Consider the following 24,824-nt stretch of genomic DNA (forward strand, 5'->3'; position numbering starts at 1 on the left):
TGTTTATTAGGTATTTTGCCTCAGACTACAAATTGTCTTCTCTTGAAAATGTTGTTTTAGATTAGATTCTGCAGAATAATATAATACTTTGGGTATTTCCCTTTGTTTTATTCTGTCAGTTCTGTTACTTTCTGTTATCTTTTCTGTATTATGTAGTCATTAGTCTAATATATGTCTTGTTTAAATGCAACAGCAGCAAATTTACTTTATTTCACTTAATGGCCTTTCGGTTGATGGTTCAAGGCAGATAAGAAGGTTGAAAGGAGAAATTACCGCAATGTGAAGTTTTCTAAATGCCACAATGTAAAAGGGAGCGATTGCATGTACAGTCTTGTCAGGTGTGAACTATGATTTGGCATTGCATTGGCCAACTAGAGATTGGAAAAGTTGATTTTGTTTACAGTGTTTGCAGTGATGATGCTGGCTGAAGGTTTCTAGGACTTGTGGTTCAAAAAGTAACTATTCCAACCTCTGATCATAATCATTTCCCTATCTTTCAGCCTGTTCTTGAAAAGATGGGACACACAAGTACTGATATATTGAAAAAGATGACTAATGATGCTTTCTGTCCTTTTTATTCCAAAGAAGAAGTGAGAAACTTTGTATTCTTTGCAACTTTGACTTGGCATACAATGGGTGAGTTTTTATTAGCGGCTAAACTCTTTGGTCAAAAGAAACCTTATAATAAGATAGTAATAATAAATCAAATAGTGGATTGGGAAGCAAGGAATTTTAACTGTGGAAAAGAGATAACTATGTGTAGATGTGCAATAATATCAGTGTGCAGCATAGGCTGCTGGGATAGTATTCCTGAGTATTCTGCCTTAAGATCCATCCATGAAATGCACGCACAACTTGTGACCACATTGTCTTGAAAACATCTTCCTTCTCTTCCCTTTCCCAGAAATCCAAATCAGTATTACCATTTGCTTTATTTAGTTCAAATTCATACACCATGTTTTCACATCATATTGATTAGCATGGATTATAACAGAGATACAAATAACTGAAAATATAAACTAATGAGAAAAAAGTGGTAGCTGTGAAAATTCCAATTCTGGTTCCAAGTATTTATATTATACATGCCCAATCTGGATGAATAGAGCTATTTGAATTTGGATGGAGGGCAGAGCTATGGGAACCTTGACTGTGAGCATCTATATGTCAGAATTTATCACTACATAAATACATGCATGTACTGGTTTTCTCTCTCAACAGTTTTCAGCTTCTCTGAGCTCCATGGCTTCTCTGTCCAGGGAAGCACCCAAGGAAATAATGTCTCTCCTCTGCATGATGCATTTTCTGTTATAGGTAACTGTACCCTCTACTATAGATTTATTCTGCTGTTTTCTTTTACTACAGCTATTGTTGCTCCATCCTAGACTTATGTAACAATGGGAGTGTGTGAAAGAGGTAGTAATGTGAAAGACAGCAAGAATGCACATATTTATTTCAGAAGTGATACTGTTGACAAAATATCTCAAGTAAATCTTTTAGCAGCTACCAGCTCAAATACGTAGAATCATAGAGTTGGAAGAGACCACATGGATCATCCATTCCAACCCCCTGTCATGTAGGAATACACAATCAAAGCACCCCCAACAGATGGCCATCCAGCCTCCTCCACAGAAGGAGACTCCACCACACTCCCAGAAAGTATACTCCACTGCCGAACAGCTCTTACCATCAGGATGTCCTTCTTAATGTTTAGGTGGAATATCTTAGCCTGCAGTTTGAATCCATTGCTCCATTATGTCCTAGAACCTTATCATACAGATCCCCCCCCAAAAAAAATTTGTTCTGTTTTGCCAGCAATTGCCTTGCAGCCATCTGTGCACCCTCCCTCCTTCTCCCACCACATGAGGGTATCGGAACAAGACGGGGAAAAGGGTGGCAATTCGCATTGCCCTTTCCCTCATCAGCTGGGAAAATGTGGGTAGCTCCAATGGAGCTACCTAAAAGACAATGTAACACCTCTTGTTGGCAAGGAAGCGTCTTGTGATGCTTCCTTGCTACTTTGGCCATCAATAGGATGGGATCACGGCCAGCATCATGTGATGACACTTGGCAGGCTCCATTCCGAAGAGGAGGAAGGGGCCAAAAGCCCCTTGCGTGATGAAATGGTATGTCTCCAGAGCAGTAGAAAAGAAACTTGCCCCCTCCTCAATGTGATATTCTTTCATATTTTTAAACAAGGCTAACATGTCCCATCTCAGCCTTCTTTTTTCCAAGCTAAACATACCAAGCTCCCTAATGCTGCTCCTCATAGAGCTTGGCTTCCAAACCTCTGATCATTTTGGTCAGCCTTCTCTGGACACATTCCAGCTCGTCAAAATTCTTGAATTGTGCCCGGAACTGGATATAGTATTCCAGATGAGGATTTCACCAAAACAGAGCAGACAGTATTCTGTCCTGGTCAGCTCTGACAGTGAGGATGAATGGTTGGAGCCCCGCCAGAAGTAGCCCTGTGTAATGTGAAGGGCTCTGTCAGGCTCAGTCCTGGCTTCATCCTGGAAGTGTCCTAGGATGGAGACAGAAGTCCAGGTTGTCTGTGTATGACCTCTGGAGTTAGATATTGACTCTCTGTTTTTTAGTATGAATGAGGAAAATCACGACATATTGATGTAGTCTAAATTCTTGCTGTATCAGTTATACTTACTTGCTAGATTAGTTGGAATTATGCAATTCTATACTTGTTTACTCAGGGGTAAGACCCTTCAGTGAGACTTATTCTAAGTATGTGTAATATACTTAGTGAGAAAGGGAGAATTCCTAGACTGTAGAATCATAGAATCATAGAATCATAGAGTTGGAAGAGACCTCACGGGCCAGTCCAACCCCCTGCAAAAAGCAGGAAAATCTCATTCAAAGCACCCCTGACAGATGGCCATCCAGCTTCTGCTTAAAAGCCTCCAAAGAAGGAGCCTCCACCACAGGCCGGGGGAGAGAGTTCCACTGCCGAATCAGTTCTATTATGGTCTACAAAGTCACAATTCTTCCACAAACCTATGCTCTCTAGAGTTTCCCCATGTGGCACATGAGGATCGTGGAATTATCTCTCATCAAAACTAACTACAGGAATTTTTCACCTACCTTGCTCATCTTTTGGCTGGAAAGGAGTCAAAGTGTGAGTGTAGCAATCCAGACTTAGGCTTTAGGGCAGTGGTCCTCAACCTGTGGGTCCCCAGATGTTTTCGCCTTCAACTCCCAGAAATCCTAACAGCTGGTAAACTGGCTGGGATTTCTGGAAGTCGTAGTCCAAAACACCTAGGAACCCACAGGTTGAGAACCACTGCTTTAGGGACATTCCTACCAGCTGGCAGCTGGGTTGGCCAGGAAAATTCACATAGATTAATACCAGGAACCAAATGTTTTTGGGGACCAGTACTTCCTGGGTTGTCGTATACTCACATTTTCATTTTTTTAACATTTTGATTACCTTTTATCATTTTTTTTCATAGATTCTTCTGATTGTGATTACTCTATGTGCATGTTACATCCAGGTGAGTATCTTTGATTGTCAATTTTCCACAAAAAACAAATCCTGTAACTATTTTCAGAGGAGTAGCCATGCAAATTTGTTGTGGCAAAACAAACAAAAAGCAACAACATAGGTAACAGAACCTAATCATATTGTTCTATGTGTTGGGGCCTGTATCTACTCATGACACACTGCAGACACACTCTGAAAACCAGTGCCAATGGGTGTTCTGGAGATACATTGGAAAAAATCACTTGTAACCATTATTTAAATTTCTCACAGTTCTTTCAATGTAGATTAACTCACATTATTGTAAGAGATAAAGAAGGGGGAAATGGCCTATATACTGCCAAATAAGCCCACTGTGGATATTTTTTAGGAATGATTCCACCAGAGAACAGTATTCTGAGCCTGAATCTGTGGTAATCTAAACACTTCTTGCAATGTTGTTATTGTCAAAGCCTAGAAAGCTTGTGAGGGAGAGAAATGACAGCAGAGGATTCTGAGAACTCTAGTCAAAAAAGGATTTTTCCTGTCCTCTTGACTATTATATCATGTGGAAACCACGGCATTGAGAGAAGGTAATGTAACAGAAGGGGGAAGAATTCCCAGAGAGTCTAGCTGCGGGTGGAAGTGAGAGTTATAATCCCAAAAAGTAACTTTTCCAAATCCAAATTATTGAACCACATAAAACCCAGGTGTTGAGGACAAGGTAAGATAATAAAATCAGTCTATGCACAACTAAGGTATCTGGACAGCAAGCTTAATCTGGAAATGCTGTTCTGCTTGAATCTTTGCTTGATATCCATTAGGTTGCTGGTCCTGACACTGACCACAGTGTCCTCTTAGTGGAAACACTGACATTAGCCTCAATCTCCTGCTTTGTTAGAAAATCATGGTGGTGCTATCCATCCTTAGAAGACCACTAACACATTAAATAATCATTCCTTCTGCAAATGGCCTGATGGTGTTATAGCATCATAGAGTTGGAAGAGACCTCATGGGCCATCCAGTCCAACCCCCTGCCAAGAAGCAGGAAATTTCATTCAAAGCACCTATAAGCATACTACATACTTCCCATCCATAGGTGTAATACTCCAATATACCAGGAGTTGTCTCCTTGACTTGGTCCTTTATGCGCAAGTGGTAGATTTAGGTGGTTTCCATGCCCCACTTTAGTTGGTTTGTCTGGCACAAATCCTTTCAGCAGCTCCTAAAAGAACATCAAAATGCATACCCTCTTTTCCAGTTGGGAGGAATAGTTAACAGGCAAGTTTGTTACACATTTGTAGTATATTTGAAAGATGGAAACTAGAATTTTTGGGGTTCTTACAAATTTGGTTTTTCCAGTTTCCCTAAGCCTGATTGACCTTCTCATTTCCACTGAAGGTCTATGTGGACAAATGCATATATGTCAAGACACAATTTTTAGAATATATATATATATGCTCTCCTCCCTACCTGTCAAATTTGACTCATTCTGTTTTGTAGCAGGCAATATCATTCAGCATTCAAGAAGATTAGAATCTCAGCACTCTTACATTGCACATTGTTATCTTTTCATAAACCAGTGGGAGGTGTTTCTCAGAAGCTATCCTCTGATTCTAGTGAAATCATAGTTTACATAGTAAAAATTACCATGAAAAATATATGACTAGTAATCTTACTTGGAAAGGAAGTCCTGTTGTGTTTAATTATACTTCTTCTTAGGCCAGTATCTGCAAGACATCAATCTGAAGTACTTTGTTTTAAAGTAAAACAAAGAAAATTCACTGTTTTTCTTCTTATTTTAACTGACAGCATAGCATTCCTGACTCATAGCTGTCAGGGACTTAACAATAAAGACAAAAACATCTTCTATGGACAGTTGAGAATTAGATAACCTTTCCTAATTATATTGCTTGAGGGCAAAGCAGTTACTTTAGTATAATTTCAGAATTTAGTTCCTTTGATAATTATGTTCCAGAAGGAATCAGAAGAACCCATGCCTAGGTTTTTTAAATAAAACAGTGTATTCGTGAATTATCGAATAAAGTCCTTTTCAAGATATTTCTGGACCAATGTATGACCATCTCTTATTTATTAACCAATTCCCTCCTCATTAAAAGCATCTCCCCCAAAGATGTAACATCACGTACAGCTGATACAGAGGCTGAGATCCTAGATCTCTGCCTTGTTAACAACCTCACCTGAACTTCCTTGAAAGCGTAACCACAAGAATACAGCCAACAACACTATGTAACAAAAATTTGCAAAATTTTCTGTTCCTGGTTTGAAAGTGTTATTTCCTGTTTAATTGTGTGGTACTTGCTTTGAAACTAGTTATACTCCAGAAATTTTGTTTTTTGTGGATGCCACAGTGTTGAATTGGTTGAAACTCTGAGTTATTCATTGAAAAACTATAGCAAAATGTGCTGCAAAATATCCTGCAAAATGTTTTCCATGTTTTTATGATAGAACCAATTTGGAAATGTCATTTATAATCCAGAAACAAAAATCATGTTACATAATGTTATGTCTGCACTTTGTTCTCCTCCCAATCCTTCTTTCGTCATTTATCTGGAGATGTCCACCTTGTTTATTTTACTATTACAGTAGAATCTCACTTATTCAACATAAACGGGCCGGCAGAATGTTGGATAAGCGAATATGTTGGATAATAAAGAGGGATTAAGGAAAAGCCTATTAAATGTCAAATTTCATTATGATTTTACAAATTAAGCACCAAAACATCATGTTTTGCCACAAATTCACAGAAAAAGCAGTTCAATACATGGTAATGTTATGAAGTAATTACTGTATTTATTAATTTAGCACCAAAACATCATGTTTTATAACAAATCCATAGAAAAAGCAGTTCAATAAATGGTAACGTTACATAGTAATTACTGTATTTATGAATTTAGCACCAAAACATTGACTGCTAAAAATTTACTACAAATAAAGATAGAATTGCATAAAATGAACTTACAATAACAACATTGTCGGAAGTAAAAAGTTCAGTCCTGTGAAGATTTTAAAAAATCTCTAGGCAGCAATGCACACCAGGGCTCTTATTTATTTATTTATTTGCATCATTTTTACCCCGCCTTTCTCCTCAGGGCGACTCAAGACAGCTTACAATAAATAGGCAAAAATTCAATGCCTAAAACAGTGTACAAAACAACAATTCATATAAAAACAGATACCATTACTAAATAAAATCACATTATATAAAATTTTTAACATAACCAAGATTAAAATCCATTCACTCAGAATCCTCAACATAAGTCTTGGTACAGGTCATGTAAAGTCCATGTTCTCATTCATTAAAAGCTTGTGTGCACAACCATGTCTTTAAGGCTTTCCTGAAACCTAGGGGAGTTGTTATCTGCCGTATATCTCTGGGGAAGGTGCTCCACAGTCAAGGAGCCACCACCGAGAAGGCCCTGTCCCTCGTTCCCACCAGCGTTTCCTGTGAGGCTGGTGGGACTGAGAGCAGGGCCTCCCCCGATGATCTAAGAGTTCTAGAAGGCTCATAGGGGGAGATACGTTCGGAAAGGTAAGATGGGCCAGAACCGTTAGGGCTTTGTAGGTCAAAACCAGCACTTTGAATTGGGCTCAGTAGCATATCAGCAGCCAGTGGAGCTGGCTTAACAAGGGAGTAGTGCGCTCCCTGTAAGCCGCTCCGGTTATTAATCTGGCTGCCACCCGTTGTACTAGTTGGAGCTTCCAGGCCATCTTCAAAGGCAGCCCCACGTAGAACGCATCGCAGTAAACCAAACGGGATGTAACCAGAGCATGGACCACCATGGCCAAGTCAGACCTCCCAAGGTACGGGTGCAACTGGAGCAACAGCTGAGCTGACTGCCTCAGATAATCCAGAGCCTCGGATAAGCAGAGCTCGGATAAGCGGGGCTCTACTGTATATTATATACCGTATTTACTTAAATCTGATCTCACCTTTTTTGGCCAAATTACCTTCCCAAAATTGGGGTGCACATTAGATTTGCATCATACAGTAATCTTAGTGCTGAACCAAAGCAGAAGGGGAAGGTACTTCAGGAGCTACATCTTTAAGGTATCTCCTCTGTAATTAAATGGCCAACACTCGATGCTGTGCAATGCTGGCATTTGTAGTTTGGCGAGGCACCTGCATTCTTTGGCAGAGAAGGCTCAAAACCATGTCAGTGCCCATGATTCCATAGCATTGAACCAAGGCGGTTCAAGTGGATTCATTCTACAGCATAGATGCACCACAAGGTTTTCGTTTCCGTCGCTGGAAGCTTTGGTGTTCTAACACAATTGTTTATAATGAGGGAATTCTAAGCAGGCAGGAACAGTAATAAGCACCTTTTTGGGCCAAATTACAAAATGCACTTTTTGCTGCTGTGCTTTATATTCGGCAGCAAATATTTTTTTGATTTCAGGGTTTTGAAAATTGAGATGCACATTAGATCTGATAGCATAATCGAATAAATACAGGTATTTACATACTTTTGTTGTGTACCTTCAGATTGTTCAGGCAAACCTATCAGTTTTGATTGTGTTATTTTTTTCCAGATTGGCAAGATAATCTAATGTGCTACTATGAGGAAGATGATGATTTACTGTATTGTTCTTGGTTAGCGCTCCCCCAGACATTTCTATATACTGTGGTTTTCAAATGGTAAGTTGAAAAAAACTTTTTAAAAATCATGCCAATACTTTCTCAGAGTAACTTTAATTCCTCTCTCCGTGTAAATATCAGAAGGAAGATTTTTCTCAGGATCAAAACAGAGTGGAGAAGGGGAGACAAAAGCATTCCTGCAGAGTTGCTGAAGTTTTGGTAACAGATTGCCCAGCTGATATAGTTTGCTTTTTTATAAACCCTACATCACACCATCAAGAGCCAGCATTGTGTTGTGGTTTTTGTGTTAGGCGCCGCTATACTCTAAAGACTAAGGTTCAAATCCCACTTTTGGGCCATGGACACTCATGGGTGACCTTGGGCAGGTCACACTCTCTCAGCCTCAGAGATAAGCAAAGACAAACAAATCTTGCCAAGCAAATCCTGTGATAAGTTCACTGTGTGTGAGCATTGGTTTAAGTCATCTGTTGACTTGCAGTGATCCCAAAAATTTCATAGGGTTTTTGGCAAAGAATACTCAGTGGTGCCTTGAACTGTTGGAAGAGATGGGTCTTTGTGTCTTAAATTTTGGCAGCTCATTTAAGTGTCGGAGCTCTTCCGGCAGGTCATTCCACAGTCTTGGGGTGGCTGATGAAAAGGCTCTCTGAGTGACCATTACCAGTCAAGTTCTTGCTGGCTGAAGTAACCATCCTCCAGTACAAAATTTCACTTGTAGCATTTTAAAGTCTTAATAAGATATTAGAAAAATAAACATCTAAACAGGTGGGAGAATCCAAAGATATAGTGTGTTGATCTGGAATATTAGTTTGCAAACTGATCATGTAACACCTTAGTGTTTTACTGAAAGAATGATGCAACTTTCTGATGTCTGTCCCAGATTATACTGCTTCTGTTTTTCTGTCAATTTGCCACTTCTTTTAAACCTGAATTATGAACACATTGCAAATATTAGGAACACTGACTTTGCTGTATGCTTCTGACTCCTGAAGGAATAGTGTTTGTGAAAAGATGGAAACGACCATATCGTCTATCGAAAGAAGTTGGCTGTATTTTCATTCACAAGAAAATCTGACTGTATTGGTCGCCAGCAATTATTCCCAGGAGAACTGCAGGACAACAAAGAAAATGTCCTTTATACCCAGTAAAACAAGTACAGTACTCTTCTTCAGTAATCTCAAATCCAATTCTTTTCTATAAAATATCTGTTATGTGGTGCTATTGAACAGGAATTTACATTGGCTGGTAAATTCCAGCTACTTTATTGCCAGACATTTGTCCTTGGCTATTTGGTCAATGGGTAATCTTCTTACCCATTCCCTTTCTCTTCCTTCCTCCTCTGTTTGTCTCTATCAACATCTTTCTATCAAGCACAGTTTGAAGTCTAATCTGTTCTTCCCTCACTGATGTACAGCATGTGATGAGTCTTTACTGCCATAAGAGCAATGCACAATTTAATATAGTTTCATGTTTGCGATTATGACTATCTTAGCATAAGCCGAAATGGCATAATGACTACAGTTGGGTTTCATCATGCAAGGCTTTCAAAGTAAGAAGATTGACTGTAAGAACATGCCATTTAGATGTCCTTTCCACCCTGGAGCTATAAAAGACTGCATGAAGAGTTATTTATTCCTTCTCCCTGTGTGGACCAGGCATTGTTCTGCTTATGAATCTCTTTTAGGGATCCCTATAGTTGTCAATGAATGGGAAAGAAGGTGAATTTAATATGATCCGCAGAATTGAGTGGATAAGTCTTTGTTTGTTCCAGTTCAGTTCTGGAACATGAGAAAGAGAGTCTTGTCAGAAGGAACATTAATCAGAACCTCCATCCCTTACCTGTTTGTATACAGGCAGTCCCTGAGTTACAAATACCCAACTTATATATGACTCATAGTCAAGAATCATTTGAACAAGCAGTTTCTCTTCCCTTTGCTCTTACACCTTGCAGACTGAAGTGGAGACATCTTAAGGCATTTCTACTTTTCCATTTTAGAAAAGTGTCCTTCACCTTCTATGATAACAGCATATCAGTCATTCAGTGAATTAATAATTATATGGGATTCACCAGAAGATATACTGCAATATGAATTACAGTACAAGGAAGTAAAACTAGCAACTTCAAACTGGACATCGGTAAGTGTATGAAATATAACAACCATTCGGTATTGTCTCAGGATATTTTTCCTGCCAATGTCCACCTTAGTTTTACTGGAATATGAAGAAATTGGCTCAGAATTATGGGCTACAACATTTTTCACCTTGTATCTAAATTGGGATTCTCAGTGAGCTATTAGGTTGCAAAAGGTTATAATGGTGCCGGACTGGAAGCTGCAAGGCATTTAGTTGATACTGATCTCCAGGAAAATGCTGCACTTGTGTTTTACTGCCTTTCTGATACATTATATAAGAACTTTACTATTTATTCTGGAAAACTGCTCTCCTATTTAACTTGTCCATATAACCTTAAGACCCTTTTAATGTGCGGACTGAATACTTTGCAGCTGGTAGAAGTTAAAGGGTGAAATCATGGCATACCCAGCACAGATAGTGCCCATATGGCTGTGGAATGATAGAAGATTTATCTTGTTTTTTCTAGAATCCTCTTTGTATTTAGATTGAAGAACTCACTGCCTCTTACTGTTCATATTAAAGATTAAATAATTATCTCATCAAAAATACATGACATTTGGCTAAAATATGATGGGGGAAGTTGTAGAAGTAGAATTTGGGTTTTGCTTTGCAGTCCTATTGACATTCCAGCACAAAATGCTGAATTTCATACATTTTTAAAGATGAACATTGCCTAATTTCCCTTGCATTAAGAATGATTAGCTTAATTGCACTTATTTTCAGATTCCTGTTGTGAGTGGAGCTTTTAATGCAACTGTCTCCAGTGTAAAATTATCATCATCTTATGTTGCTAGGCTCAGATGTGTGCCCAAAGTCGAAAGTTGTTCTATTTGTGTTTGGAGTGAAGAGATTTCTATCCCACATAGTAAGTGTCAGGTATATTAATTGGTCTGAAAAAATATGGATGCATTTCACTTTTTTATGACCCTTAAAACCTTATGGATAACCTTCTGTGTTGACTTTAGACATACTGTTGTTCTTTAACAGAGCTTACTGAAAAGCCAATCATTTTAGAAGACACCGTTAAAATGATCACACAAGGAAAGAGAAGCATCTTCCTAAAATGGATGGTAATCCCTTATTCAGTTTTATATACTACAACTGCAGGTCTGTGACACTATTATGGATTATGTACATGTCTAGGCTGCCCACTCCTCTCACTCCTTGTTATAATCCTATCCAGTAGATTAGGCTGAGACTAGTCTAACGTCACCCAATAAACTCCATGGCTTGGCAGAGGTCTTCTGCATGTCAACACCCTATCCATTTTATTAAGGAATGCCTACTTGCAGATATTCCAAAGTAAGTCAAACTGGTGAAACTGTATGAGTCTTTTCTATGCTCCCCAAGTGAGTAGTATCCTATTCTATGAGAATTCAAGGCCAAAAACTGTGGCTAGGGGATGAGTCCTTGTGATATTAGAGATTAAAGGCATGCAAGAGTTGAAGTGTGGGGAGGACAGAAATGCCATTAGCCAGCTGACTATGGGAGTGGGCTTGTAGGAAATGTGGATAGGTGGGTCCAGAATATGGTAAAATCTAGTTTACTAGTTAATGTAGCATCCCAAAGCCAGAAACTATCACCAAATTTTGATAGCTAGGCAGTGAGTTAAACTTGTTCAGCAGCTAAACTGATTGTCAAATCATTATACAGTAGAGTCTCACTTATCCAAGCCTCGCTTATCCAAGTTTCTGGATTATCCAAACCATTTTTGTAGTCAATGTTTTCAATATATCATGATATTTTGGTGCTAAATTCGTAAATACAGTAATTACAACATAACATTACTGTGTATTGACCTGCTTTTTCTGTCAAATTTGTTGTATAACATGATGTTTTGGTGCTTAATTTGTAAAATCATAACCTAATTTGATGTTTAATAGGCTTTTCCTTAATCCCTCCTTATTATCCAAGATATTCGCTTATGCCTGTCCAGTTTAGCTTGGATAAGTGAGACTCTACTGTAATTAGCATTTGCATCCTCAAAGATTGTGGAACACTCAATATCAGCTCACCAAGAGAGCTCCCTTCCTTTCAGGCCTTATGCCACTGTATGATAGGGCTTGCATGACAAGAACGGACATGGAGCAATTGATTCAAATTGCGAATAAAATATTCCACCTAAACATTAGGAAGGCCTTCCTGGTGGTAAAAGCTATTCAGCAGTGGAATATACTGCTGCCTTGGAGCGTGTTGGAGTCTTCTTCTCTGGAGGTTTTTAAGCAGAGGCAGGATGACCATCTTTGGGTGGTGCTTTGATTCTGTGTATTCTGCATGGCAGAATGGAGTTGGACTGGATGGCCCTTGTCTCTTCCAACTCTGATTCTAAGAAGGTTCATGCAGTAAGATGTTGGCCTTCAACTCCCTGTCCTACTCCAAAATGGACCAACTGTTCTCCTCCCCACAGTTGTCTCCTCTCACTCCTAGTGTTTGGTGTGCTGATGTTTGCTGAAGGGTAGCACATATGTAGACACCTTTGTGACGATCCAGAGAGCCCTGTTATTAGTTGGGAATGGGTAGATACAGGGCTCCTTTTATTGTTGTTGTTGTAGTTCAGCCTGGATTTCTAGTTTCATGATTCCAGTATTGCCAAGTTCCTGTTCTGGTTATTAGGACTTTATGCTGCCTTGTTCTTGTGGATTTTGCAACCTTGTTTCTTGTGTTTTATCTTTATACCTTGAAGTTCATGGACTACTTGTTACCTATTGAAGATACTGTTTTTGGACTATACTGTTACATCATTTTTATTGCTTGGCTTTCATATATACTCGGGCTGTGGCGCAGGCTGGAGAGCAAGCCAGCTGAAACCAGCTGCAATGAATCACTCTGACCAGGAGGTCATGAGTTCGAGGCCCGCTCAAAGCCTATGTTTGTCTTGTCTTTGTTCTATGTTAAAAGGCATTGAATGTTTGCCTATATGTGTAATGTGATCCGCCCTGAGTCCCCTTCGGGGTGAGAAGGGCGGAATATAAATGCTGTAAATAAATAAATATACTTCAATAGACAGCTTGCTGATTATACTCAAGTGGCGTGGTGTCTAAGGTCAGAGGTGTTCCTCTTCTGGGCTACAACAATTTGACCAAACTCCAAACCTCACCTCTGAACCTTTAACATCAACAGTTGTGTTTCTTTGTAGCAGCTCACAAACAAAAATCAAAGATTATCTTTCCCCGATGTCTCTTGCCTGGGGATTTATCTCTCGATGTGGAGAAGACAGCTTCTGTGAGAACTAGCTGACACCTCTATGTAGCTGCTACACACACACACAAAACCTAGGCTGAATTTGAATGTAGCCACCCCAGTCCAATTGACTACCATTTGTTGATCCAAAAAGAAGCTCTGGGAATATATACTCCCCTCTCTCACACACTGTAATGCAATACATCCTGATTTGTCTAACCACAGTTTCATATTTGAACTAGAAAAATATCCATTGAATGTTTCCAAGAAAGATATTAAATCAGAATTGCTGAAGCAATTGTTTGCTAGTTCAGATCTCATGGAAGCATTGAATTCAGGTGTCAGCGATAAAAGATAGGGATATAGAGATCACAACACCATGCAATTTGTTTTCTATCAAACAAGTTCTAGTTTGTTGGACTAGGGCTGATCAATTTGCATTGGCTCTTAGTAAGATGTAGGAATAATAATACACTGTGATGTTATGTTTACAAAACAAAGAATCTCTCTTCATCCAGACAATGAAATATATGTAGAGCTAATTGATACTAGAGCCCCTTTCAATGAAATTATGATTAATTACGTTTATTGTTGAAAATTTATCATTGTATAATTTACTTTGGTTATTTTTGCACATGTTGCAGCTTTAATTATGCCTGTAATATTTCATGTCATTTTATTGCTACCATGCTTATTAACCATGGAATGTTGTGCGTAATCATTTAACAACAATTTGCTTATCTTAGATAACACAAAACAGGAATACCATGGGATATCACATAAGCATCAGAAGAATACCCAGCTATTGCACCGAACGAACATCCCTCAACATAACAGAGAATTGGCTATATCTGAATCTTTCCATGGCTTATTACAGAATAAACATCTCTGCCTATAATGAAGCAGGAGAATCCCCTGCAGTTACGTATCTGGTTCCAGAATTCACTAAAGCAGGTAGAATTATTATTATTATTATTATTATTATTATTATTATTATTATTATAGTATTATTCTATTGGGAAAAAGTTTAAAGAATCCAACGTTCCTCTGACATTTTAAATTATAGTGCAAGCATGGGCAAACTTCGGCCCTCTGGGTGTTTTGGACTTCAACTCCCACAATTCCTAACAGCCTATCGGCTGTTAGGAATTATGGGAGTTAAAGTCCAAAACACCCGGAGGGCCGAAGTTTGCCCATGCCTACTATAGCACAAGATATTGCTTTTTTATTATTATTGCTACAGTTGTTTCCATATAATTGGGCAGGACATAATCCAATAGTTTACTTCTATTCACTCTTACTGTTTATATCAGAATTGCTGTTGTATCTCACTGTCTTCTGTGGCCCTGCATCCCCCCTCCAAACTTGTTTCACGTACCTCAAAAACCTATTTCACAGGTCCACGCACTCCTTTTGAAGCAAATATTTGTCACCTCTAAAGGCTGCAGCAAAAATTTAAGAGAGGAAAATCCTCATTTCTCTGGTGTTAGATACAAAAAATTCATGCTTTTGCACAGTTTTGTATCTATGCAAAGCATAGATTTCGATGTTCTTAAGCTTATGTTAATTTTTCGTCTATGTGCGCTTAAACGTTCATCGATTGTGAACTTCTTGTAATGCTGAAACCCTTGAGTTAACATTCCAGAGAAATTGATAGAATTTCTTTCCATGTAAATGTATAATACGTTAGAATGCCTATGTGGAATTGTCTTTTTTCAAAATCTTCCTTGGCTTTTTAAAAATTAATATTTCCCTTTTTACCTACAGATTTACCTGGCCAGATCAATGTCTCAAATCATCAAAATCATACGGTTGTTTCATGGAATCTAAAATACACTCTAAAGCGCATTGTGATTGACTGGGGGATAGGAATTGAAAACATGGACTTAGTAGTAATATCAGGACGTATGAAAAAGGAAACACTAGGTAGTGAGTCAACTTTTAAACTTGGATTAAATAGACATTTCTTTCTTTTTTTCTAATCATTTAAAAAGCAGCATTTTTTTGTATATGAAAACGTTCATATACAAATGTATTTGTAAGTAGACTTATGTATGAGGGAATTAAAACTGGGAGGTTTCCTATTGCTTGTATCCAGTATGTCACTATTTAGAAAAGCTGTCAAAATGAACCGGACAATGGGGACATTGCACATTTCCCAATATGAATCTTTGTAATTCAATAACAGGGTTTCTTAGAACCTCTGCTACTTAGCAAAGTGTATGCAAAGTTCCATTAGTTATTTAGCAAAGTATACATAAAGTTTTATCCCCTTCTAGAGAGGCTTCTAAGGTTCAACCAGTTTAAAACCAAGTTCTTTAAAACATAAATTCATAAGGTCCCAAAGGCTTTAATAAACCACCATGTTTTTCTTGGTGCCAAAATGAAGCCAAAGCAAGCAAAATCTGGCCTGCAAAGAGAGGTGGGCAGTTGGCAAAGAAGGTCCTCCATCACTTCCTCACACACTGTATTGACCCCATTGATGGGAGACTGAGAATAGTCCTGCCACCAGATCTCAATCCTTGCACAAACATATATAGAGTAGAATCACTAGTACAAAGAAAACCATTCACTTAACAACTGGTGTAAAGATACATTATTTACTTAACCTGATTACTAATCCAGTTATAGTCATACTGAACAACTCTTAGCTGAGATGGGAAATAGGAGCACCTATTTATGTCAAATGGCAAACTTTGTTACACCTAGTTTGAAAGACTTGCACATTCCAGTGTGTGTGCCTGCGTTGGCAGTATCGCTGTCTTCATTAAAGCAACATCCCCCAAAATAAATGTATTTACATTCAAACCTCTGTTGCAAGATGGGGCTTGTTGATTAGCAGATCTGATTGGCACAACTCTTGACTATATTTCTGTCCAAGAAAACTCAGCAGTTAGCCTGGTCTCATTCATAGCAAAGGCTGTTACTTGTCCCTGTCAAATCAGTTATCACAGTGTATGCAGGTTTGCTTGTAAGAAAAGGGAATATTTCCAGATTATTTAGTTACAGAAGCAAGTTCAATACGAGAAGGACAAAATAAAAAAAACCCATTGTCTGTAAGAAAAAAAGTGCATTAAAATTATGGATTTTGGCCATTTTATAAAACAGCCTTGATTAAGGAACTGGCAAAACTGCTTCTGCATAGTGATGGGCTTACAAAAAACTACGAAATGCATAGGGTCACCCTAAGTCAATAGGCAATTTGAAAACACATTGAAGAATAGGTATATAATTCACCAAGTGTAACCGCCCTGCTTCAGTCTGAAATCGTCTGTAATAATACATTACATCTTCTGGAGAAGATGGCATAGCAAACCACAGTAAAGCTAAAGACTCAGAAATTGGTTAACAACAAAAAAAACTTTCTCTACAAGTTTAGTTCCTTTGTTCTGATCTTTCCATCTCTGCAGTCACTGAGCACAAATTTCAGTATCAGCAGAAGTAAAATCAGTGATATTTAAACAAAGAATGACAGCCACATCAATTGCACACACTCCATTTCAGTTTTCCTGCTTGGACAATCTGAGAAGTGAAGGGTTATACATTTCAGACAAAGACATATGAGAACAACAACAAAATAGCAGAAGATTCCTATTACTCAGACCATGCTATTGCCATAAACTTTACTTACTGCTTTGTCACCAGTTAAATAACTTTTCCTCATCTTCTTGAACATGTGTCCTTGCAAAGCAGGAGTATAACCTCTTAGCTTGCTACGAAATCCAGCTGTTTTGTGTGCAAAGAAAGCACCTCTTGTTCCGAACCTTTCACAGGATGCTCATTCTGCATATTGATAGGGATCGCACAGGTGATTGTGGCAAAGAGATCAATCAGGATTAGCTGTAATGTACACTGGAGGGCATTGGCTCGGAGTTGCTATCAATTATTCATCACCTCTCTTCCTTGACCTTCTTTTATTACATGTTTTCATCCTGTTCGGGTTGCTTTTTTTTAAAAAAAAAAAAAGCTTCTGGAACAGAAAATCCATATCTGAACGATCAAGGCTAAAGTCATTTCATTTTGACACATCACCTCTACCTTGGAGGTATAGCAAGCTTACTTTGAAAGGCAAACACTGGGTGCTGTACAACACCTATTTTATTTTAACAATAGAACTGATCCACACATAATCCAAGGATGACCTGGCAAACATATGTATACTCAATAAATTAAAATACAAAGCCACATCTAGGTGGTGTTCCCTTGTCTAGTGTGAGGTGGGGGGTTCAAAGGAATGCCAGGAGAAGTAAACCCATGGAAACTCACTTCCGCTAGCTTCAATTTATGAACCTAAATCTGGATCCAACAATGATTGTGTTATATCTGTGCCTTCAAGTCACCTATTGACTTATGGCAACCTCATGAATTGCATAGGGTTTTCTTAAGCAAGGAATACCCAGTGGGGTCCTGCCAGTTTCTTCCTCTGAAAGATAGCCTGCAGCACTTGGTATTCATTGAGAAGATCATGTTGCTTCTTAATTGTATGTTTTAAAGTAGTAACACCTGTATCTAATGTCTAGGTCAACTCCAACCATATCAGTTATACAAAGTAATGTTGCATGCATTTCATGGTCCATGTGAGGATTTCCTGAAGAATGAATGGACATTTGGCATGACATACTTCTATGCGGTGGAAGGAGGTATACCATCTTTTTATTTTAAATCTTACTAGTTTCATTTAAAAGTAGAATCATGGAATCATAGAATTGGAAGAGAGCACAAGTACTATCCAGTCCAATTGCATTTTGCCTTGCAGGCAAACAAAGCACCCCTGACAAATGACCACCCAGCAGGGCTGTGACCAAGGAGGGGGGGGGGGTTATGGGTTCAGCCCCCCCCTCCGAAAATTTTCAGGTTTTTAAAAAAACCTGGTTTATTCATGAATTTTAACTGATAAAGCAAATCCCCATGAGTGTCTACTGAAGTTTATCTGTCTTGAGTGTCCAATGAAGTTTATCAATGGAGCCTGAGTTCGAAATTATTTTGCGTTATGGAACTACTCTTCATGTTTCGCTAAAAATAGTTTCAGCCTCCCCCCCCCACCACCACATTTTTTTTTGCCACCCAGCTCCTACTTTAAAAGCCCCAAAGGAGGAGACTGCACCACACTCCAAGGCAGCATAGTTTACTGCTAAATAGCTCTAATAATAATAATAATAATAATAATAATAATAATAATAATAATAATAATAATAATAATAATAATAAAAACTTTATTTATACCCCGCCACCATCTCCCCAACGGGGACTCGGGGCGGCTAACATGGGGCCACGCCCAGAGCAATACAATATAATACAATACAATATAAAACAGCATACCATAACACAATTAAAAGCAATACAATACATGATGATAGACATTACATCAAAAAGGAAAAAGCAGTAAAAACAGGGCAGGCCGCAAGAACACAAGAATAAAAACTCGAAGTGAGAGGGACAGAGGAATACTCCACTGTGGACAGGGACACATGATAGTGGGGCAATCTAGAGGGTAGATGTCAAGGGGGGGAGCAATACAGAAATTACCATCAGGATGTTCTTCCTAATAGTTTAGATGGAATCTTTTTTTCCTGCAATTTGAATCCATTGCTCTGTGTCCTAGTCTCCAAAGCAGCAGAAAACAAGCTTTCCCCTTCTTCAACGTGACATCATTTCAGATATTTAAACATGCCTATCATGCACTCGTGCACTCTTCTTTTCTCTAGGCTAAACATACCCAGCTCCTTCAGCCATTCCTCATAGGGCTTGGTTTTCAAACCTTTGATCGCTTCGCTGGACATGTTCCAGTTTGTCAATATCCTTCTTGAAGTGTGTACTTTTAGCCAATCTCTGGACTAGCAATTGTTGTAATAAGGAGTATAGTATAAAGGTCTCAACTGAGTAAGGCATTCAGTTGAGTAAGAACAGGAAATATTAACTGGAGAAAATTATGGGCTCGTATACACTAAGGTAGCACTGAATGAATAACCAAGATCAGTGGTTCCCAACCTTTGGGCCTCCAGGTGTTTTGAACTTCAACTCCTAGAGTTCCTAACAACAGGTGATCTGGCTGGGATTTCTGGGAGTTGAAGTCAAAAACACCTGAAGGCCCAAAGGTTGGGAACCACTGACCTAGACCTACACATTTGTGCCTGATTAGTATTCATAATCCCTATGTATTCACTACTTTAAGGAATACTTTGGGACTGTGAAATTCCACCAAATGTCACTTATCAGGCAGCAATTGCTCGTGAAAGCAGCAGGGATCTGTTCCTCTGCTGAGTGATGTTTACACTCTCCCTCTCAGGATTGATCTTCAGTACAAGAGGTAATTGTGGCAGGTTTTGACTGTTACACTATAGATCATTCACAGGAGAATATGGACCTGAAAGTCATCTACTTTCCAATTAACAGGAGAGTAGGCCCCTCTTGCTCGCAGTGGCTGCTGCTCAATAAATGAGGATTGGTGTGGGCAGGCTGGAAGACACTAGGCAACTAAAGTTGATGACATATTCATAAATACCTATGTGAATTCCAGACATGATATATTTTATTAAACAAAAAACACACTTGCCATAGGCAAGTCCAATGTTTTTGTTGTATCTGCATGGATATTGCAAACTTTGACTCATCAAAGAATCTGAACCACTCCAGAGGATGAAACTGCTGTTGAGTCCAGTTTTAGAATGAGAATGGCCACTGTTAGGATGATTCTAAGCAAATATGCTATATCCCCCCCATCACAAATTAACCTAGAAATGTTTTTTGCTGGTCAGTATATCAGTAGTTCAGGTATATCTCAGTTAACAAAGTAGATGTGTTCCTAGGCATTACTTCATTAACATCACATTTTGCATTGAAGTCAGAAATAACATGGAAGGAATAGCAATCGGTTTCTACTCCATGTAAATGAAGATGAGTTTAACATGTTTCAGCTAACTTTTAATTTGCAACTAGCAACATTGACTCATGAAATGCAACAACCAAGTCAGGTAGACATTAAGAATACCTGATGAATACCAGTATGTCCAATGGGAATTATTTGTTTATTTCCTTTGTTTTCCATCTCTGTTTCCTCAGTTACATAGATCTTTTCTTGCCTTGACATCTGAGTTGCTTTACTAAAACACAAATCCTTGGTCTTTTCATTTTCCATCTCTAGTTGCTTGTGAAAAATCAATAGGTCATTTCTCATCCTAGTTATCTGCTGTGGATGAAGAATACGCTACAAAAGCAAATTGACAGATTCACAGAGGGAACAGTTTTTCGGTGCCTTCCTGCTGAGGCGCTAAAGAAAGACAGAGCGGGTGGGGGGACACATTTATCTTTGCAGTCAACTAGGGGAAAACACAGGTAGGCAAACCAAAGCTAACAGTTCTTTTCTATCACTGGGTGTCAAAATCTGACAGGATAGCAATATATATAATGCACCTAAAGGATAGAACTGAGTGTTATGAAAGGAAAACCTGTTCTGAAATGACTTCTTTCAAAGTTCCCAGGACAGGTCCAAGTAATGTGACAATTCCAGTTGTCACGAAGCATTCAGCTCTTGTGAAATGGACAGAGATACCTGCAGAAGAGAGCTTGGGATTCCTTCAGGCTTACAGAATTCACTGCATAGAAATCCCGAAAAATGTCTCTTTGAGTAGGTAACTTTATTGACTGAATATTTATGATAAAAGCTTTATAATTCCTCTTGTACCTGGATAAAGCTGTGCTTCGAGTTTGAAAGCTCAGAGGAAGGCGTGCATTCAGGTTTGCAATCGAACCAAGAGCAGTTTTCCTTCTACAACTGATTTTACCTGGGTTTGAGAAAGGGAAGAAAATTTCCATTGGTAAGTTGGGTTTTTGGACTTGCTGCCTGGAAGGTACCACTCCAGCAGGAAGGTAACGGTACTCCATGCAGTCATACCGGCTACATGACCTTGGAGGCATCTATGGACAATGTTGGCTCTTCGGCTTAGACGTGGAGATGACCACCAACTCCCAGAGTCAGACACGACGAGACTCAATGTCAGGGGAAAACCTTTACCTTTACTAAGATGAGAGTACACTGCTGTAGCTATCAGAGAATGTTTTGATTCAACCAGTTTTCTCTCAAGTGTTTCCCCCACTGGTGTAAATCAAAATTGTTCAGAATAGCCACCCAGCATAGAACGTCATTTAAATTTCTAATATTTTAATGCATTGGGAATTCTCCCTGGCAGTTGTTCTCAGTGTTCATTAAAACAGCCTTATAAAAAAGATCTTTAGGTAGAATAAATTACATTCGAACCTCTGCATTTGTGACTTTCACTTTTGTGGATTTGATTATTCATGGATTTGATTAGTATGTTCGTTCTAAGAGTTGCTGGGTCCTCTAGTGCACTTCTATGGTCAACTTCTGGCAGAAGTTAATTATAGCATCATGTTGGAGGTTCATAGAGAGAATACTTCTCTAAGCATTTATAGGTCCTCCAGAATTATTTTTTTTAAGGTGACCATAAAGTTGTTCAGGAGGGTCTAGGGATTTCTTCAAAGGCATTCTCTCAGATTAAAAAAAATGATTTTTTTTATTTTTGGTTTTTTCCATTTCATTAGGGCCTTGCACCTCAAACCCCAGTAAATGTGGAGAGCTGAATCTTTTTTAAAAATTCAAAGGAATACACAGAATAAAGATTTTATATCAAGCAACGTTAGATAGATGAGTTTAATATGCTTGGACAGACAAATAGGTTTTAACTTGGAACCAAAAATATAACATCAACATCAGCTGTAAGTCCTCTGAAAAAGGATTTTGATGTGGGGCCCCCAGAATACGAAATATTATCCTCCGCTCCATCCGCACCATGGCAGCAGTAACCCTACATGAGTTTGTGTAGGATGTATGTTTTATAACAGTAATAATAATGATGATAATAATAATAATGTTTTTTTTTCTTGCCCTCTTCTCTTCAAGGCTCGAGGCAGGTTACAGAATTACTAAAACATAAACAAACATATAATCATTTTAAAGCACTTGATAAAATACACATATTAAAACATATTTCCATAATATCAAAATACACAAAACAAAAACCAGACATACACTGGGGTTTAAAAATCACCATTAAAACTGTCTGGGTAGGCCTGCCAGAAGCGATATGACTTCCCATGTATCTTAAATTCTGACAGCTGATCCAGCTGTTGGAGCCCGTTCCATAGTCATGGAGCAGCCAATGAAAGGGTCCTCTGAGTGGTGCTTGCCAGTTGGGTTTTGGCTAGTTGGAGTAACTGCCCCACACCCCTAAGTGTGCAGGGTGGATTGTACGGGAGAAAGTGATCCTTTAAGTAACCTGGACCCAAACCATGTAGAGCTTTGAAGGCCAAACCCAAATCTTTGCCTGGAAACTAATCGGCAGCCAGTGGAGTGACTTTAGGAAAGATGTAATATGCCCACTTCTAGATGTTCCCATAACCAGCCTGGCTGCTGGATTTTAAACCAGCTGGAGTTTCCAAACTCAGTACAATAGTAGCCCAATGTAGAGTGCGTTGCAGAAGTCCAACATTGAGGTTACCAGTGCGTGCCCTACCATCTTCAGGTCCTCTGAATCTAGGAAGGGGCTGAGCTGTCGTATCCTGACTGTTGCACCTACCTGGCCTGACATTTGGAGAGACTGATCCAGGAGCTCTCCCGAGCTATGAACACAGTCTTTCAGGAGGAATGTAACCCCACCCAGGACTGGTTGACACACTCCGTCCCCTTGATTGGGACCCTTGATGGCCAGCACCTCTGTTTTGTCAGGATTCAGTTTCATTTTGTTTTTCCTCATCCAGCCCATTACCTCCTCCAGGCATTCATTCAGAGGAGACACACTATCCTTAGCTGTAGTTGCTTTTGAAGGCATGGAGAAATATATTTGAGTGTCATCAGCTTACTGATAACATCCTGCTCCATGCCTATGGATGATCTCTCCCAGCGTTTTCATGTAAATATTAAAAAGCATTGAGGATAGAATGGCACTTTGTGGGATACCACATAGTAGCTCCTTTTTGAAGGGATCTACTTAAATAAAGAAATTAGCACCACAGATAGTTTCTTTCAATTCAGGCTAAAATCAGAATGGATTCAATGAAGCCATCAGCCACTGCTGACCAGCATAATTGTGCAAGTCTATTTTAAACAAAACTGTGTGTATATATGTCTTTTTCTGTTTTGGGTGTTTGGACACATTACATCTTAAATTTGACTGGTATCTATTGAAAATGAGGGTAGAAATCATTCAGCAACTCCCAGCATTCTTCACTTTTTGCTATGCAAGCAGTTGGGCTGATGGGCATTGCAATCTAATCATGCCTGGAGGGCCAAACAATTCCCATTCTTGGTCTAACTTGTTGCTCTTTGTTTTCCTGTGTTGCAGCTATGGTTGTCAATTCTTCAACAAAACAATACCTCTTGACAGAACTTAATGCAAAAACTGTTTACAGAGTACATATCTCAGGAATCACAAGTAAGGGAGAAGGAGCTCACAGCCGGACACAACACTTTACGACACTTAAATACGGTATGATGAAGTTTAAATGCATATGTTTGTATGGTTTGAGTGTATACTCTACCCTTTAATAGAAATGCTGCTTGGGTAGGTATTAAAAGCAAAGAATAAAAACAGATAATGATAATATGGCATGTCTCATATCCACTGTTTTAACGTGGTGAGGTGTATTCCACACTGGGCATGCGTATTCAGCAACAGAGTAGCAATGCGCAAGGGCAGATGTGATCCCCAGGTTGTGCCAGTCAGCTTTCATATGATATTATTTCTAGCACCCACATTTTGCTTGATATTCAAGGAGTGCTTCTTATAAGTCAGACCAAGGTCCAGAATAACTCCCAGGTATTTTGGTGTGCTGCAATTCTCCAGTGGAATTCCTTCCCAGATAATCCTCAGAACTCGAGATGTTTGTCTGTTCTTAAGACAAAAAGCACACGTCTGCATTTTAGATGGATTAAGAATCAGCTGGTTTTCCCTGTAATAGGCAGTAAGAGCACCTAAAGATTTGGAGAGTTTCTGTTCAACCATTTCAAAGCTCCCTGCTTGAGCAGAGATGGCATGATTGTGAGCATAGATGAAGCTCTCTGTCCCTTCTGGTAGTGGCTGGCCATTTGTGTAAATGTTAAACATTGTTGGAGCAAGCACGCTCCCCTGAGGCAGGCCATTTTTCTGTTTTCTTCATCTGCTTCTCTGACCCTGGAACTCAACATAAAAGCTCTTGTTTCGTAGCAGATTTTCTATGAAGAGGGTGAGGTGGTAGTCTTTTGTGATATTATACATTTTGGAGTATAATGGGATATGTAGTGTGTGATGAAGAGGTGGTGAGAATCATATGAATATTGAACAAGATGCAAATTGGAGAAAAGCTACTTTCCGTACTGTGGCTAGTATAAAGCATTTTGTATATATAGAAAAATTCAAGGATAACCATGAT

At 38.9% G+C, this 24,824-nt stretch overlaps 1 protein-coding gene across 1 annotated transcript in view; it reads left to right on the forward strand.

Annotated features, from left to right (window-relative positions):
• The first annotated feature begins 280 nt into the window (after positions 1-280).
• The window catches only part of LOC103277600 (interleukin-31 receptor subunit alpha), a 30,448-nt gene continuing 5,904 nt past the window's right edge, over positions 281-24,824 (forward strand). The window contains exons 1-12 of the mRNA XM_062972375.1: positions 281-1,311; positions 3,462-3,503; positions 8,024-8,129; positions 9,080-9,240; positions 10,084-10,223; positions 10,944-11,085; positions 11,208-11,290; positions 14,147-14,354; positions 15,168-15,326; positions 17,921-18,040; positions 20,872-21,024; positions 23,759-23,902. Coding sequence (XP_062828445.1) covers positions 1,194-1,311; positions 3,462-3,503; positions 8,024-8,129; positions 9,080-9,240; positions 10,084-10,223; positions 10,944-11,085; positions 11,208-11,290; positions 14,147-14,354; positions 15,168-15,326; positions 17,921-18,040; positions 20,872-21,024; positions 23,759-23,902 — 1,576 coding nt within the window. The 5' untranslated portion in view covers positions 281-1,193. The remainder of the gene's footprint in view (positions 1,312-3,461; positions 3,504-8,023; positions 8,130-9,079; positions 9,241-10,083; positions 10,224-10,943; positions 11,086-11,207; positions 11,291-14,146; positions 14,355-15,167; positions 15,327-17,920; positions 18,041-20,871; positions 21,025-23,758; positions 23,903-24,824) is intronic.

Source organism: Anolis carolinensis, chromosome 2 (assembly GCF_035594765.1).
Source record: "Anolis carolinensis isolate JA03-04 chromosome 2, rAnoCar3.1.pri, whole genome shotgun sequence".
Lineage (NCBI taxonomy): Eukaryota > Metazoa > Chordata > Lepidosauria > Squamata > Dactyloidae > Anolis > Anolis carolinensis.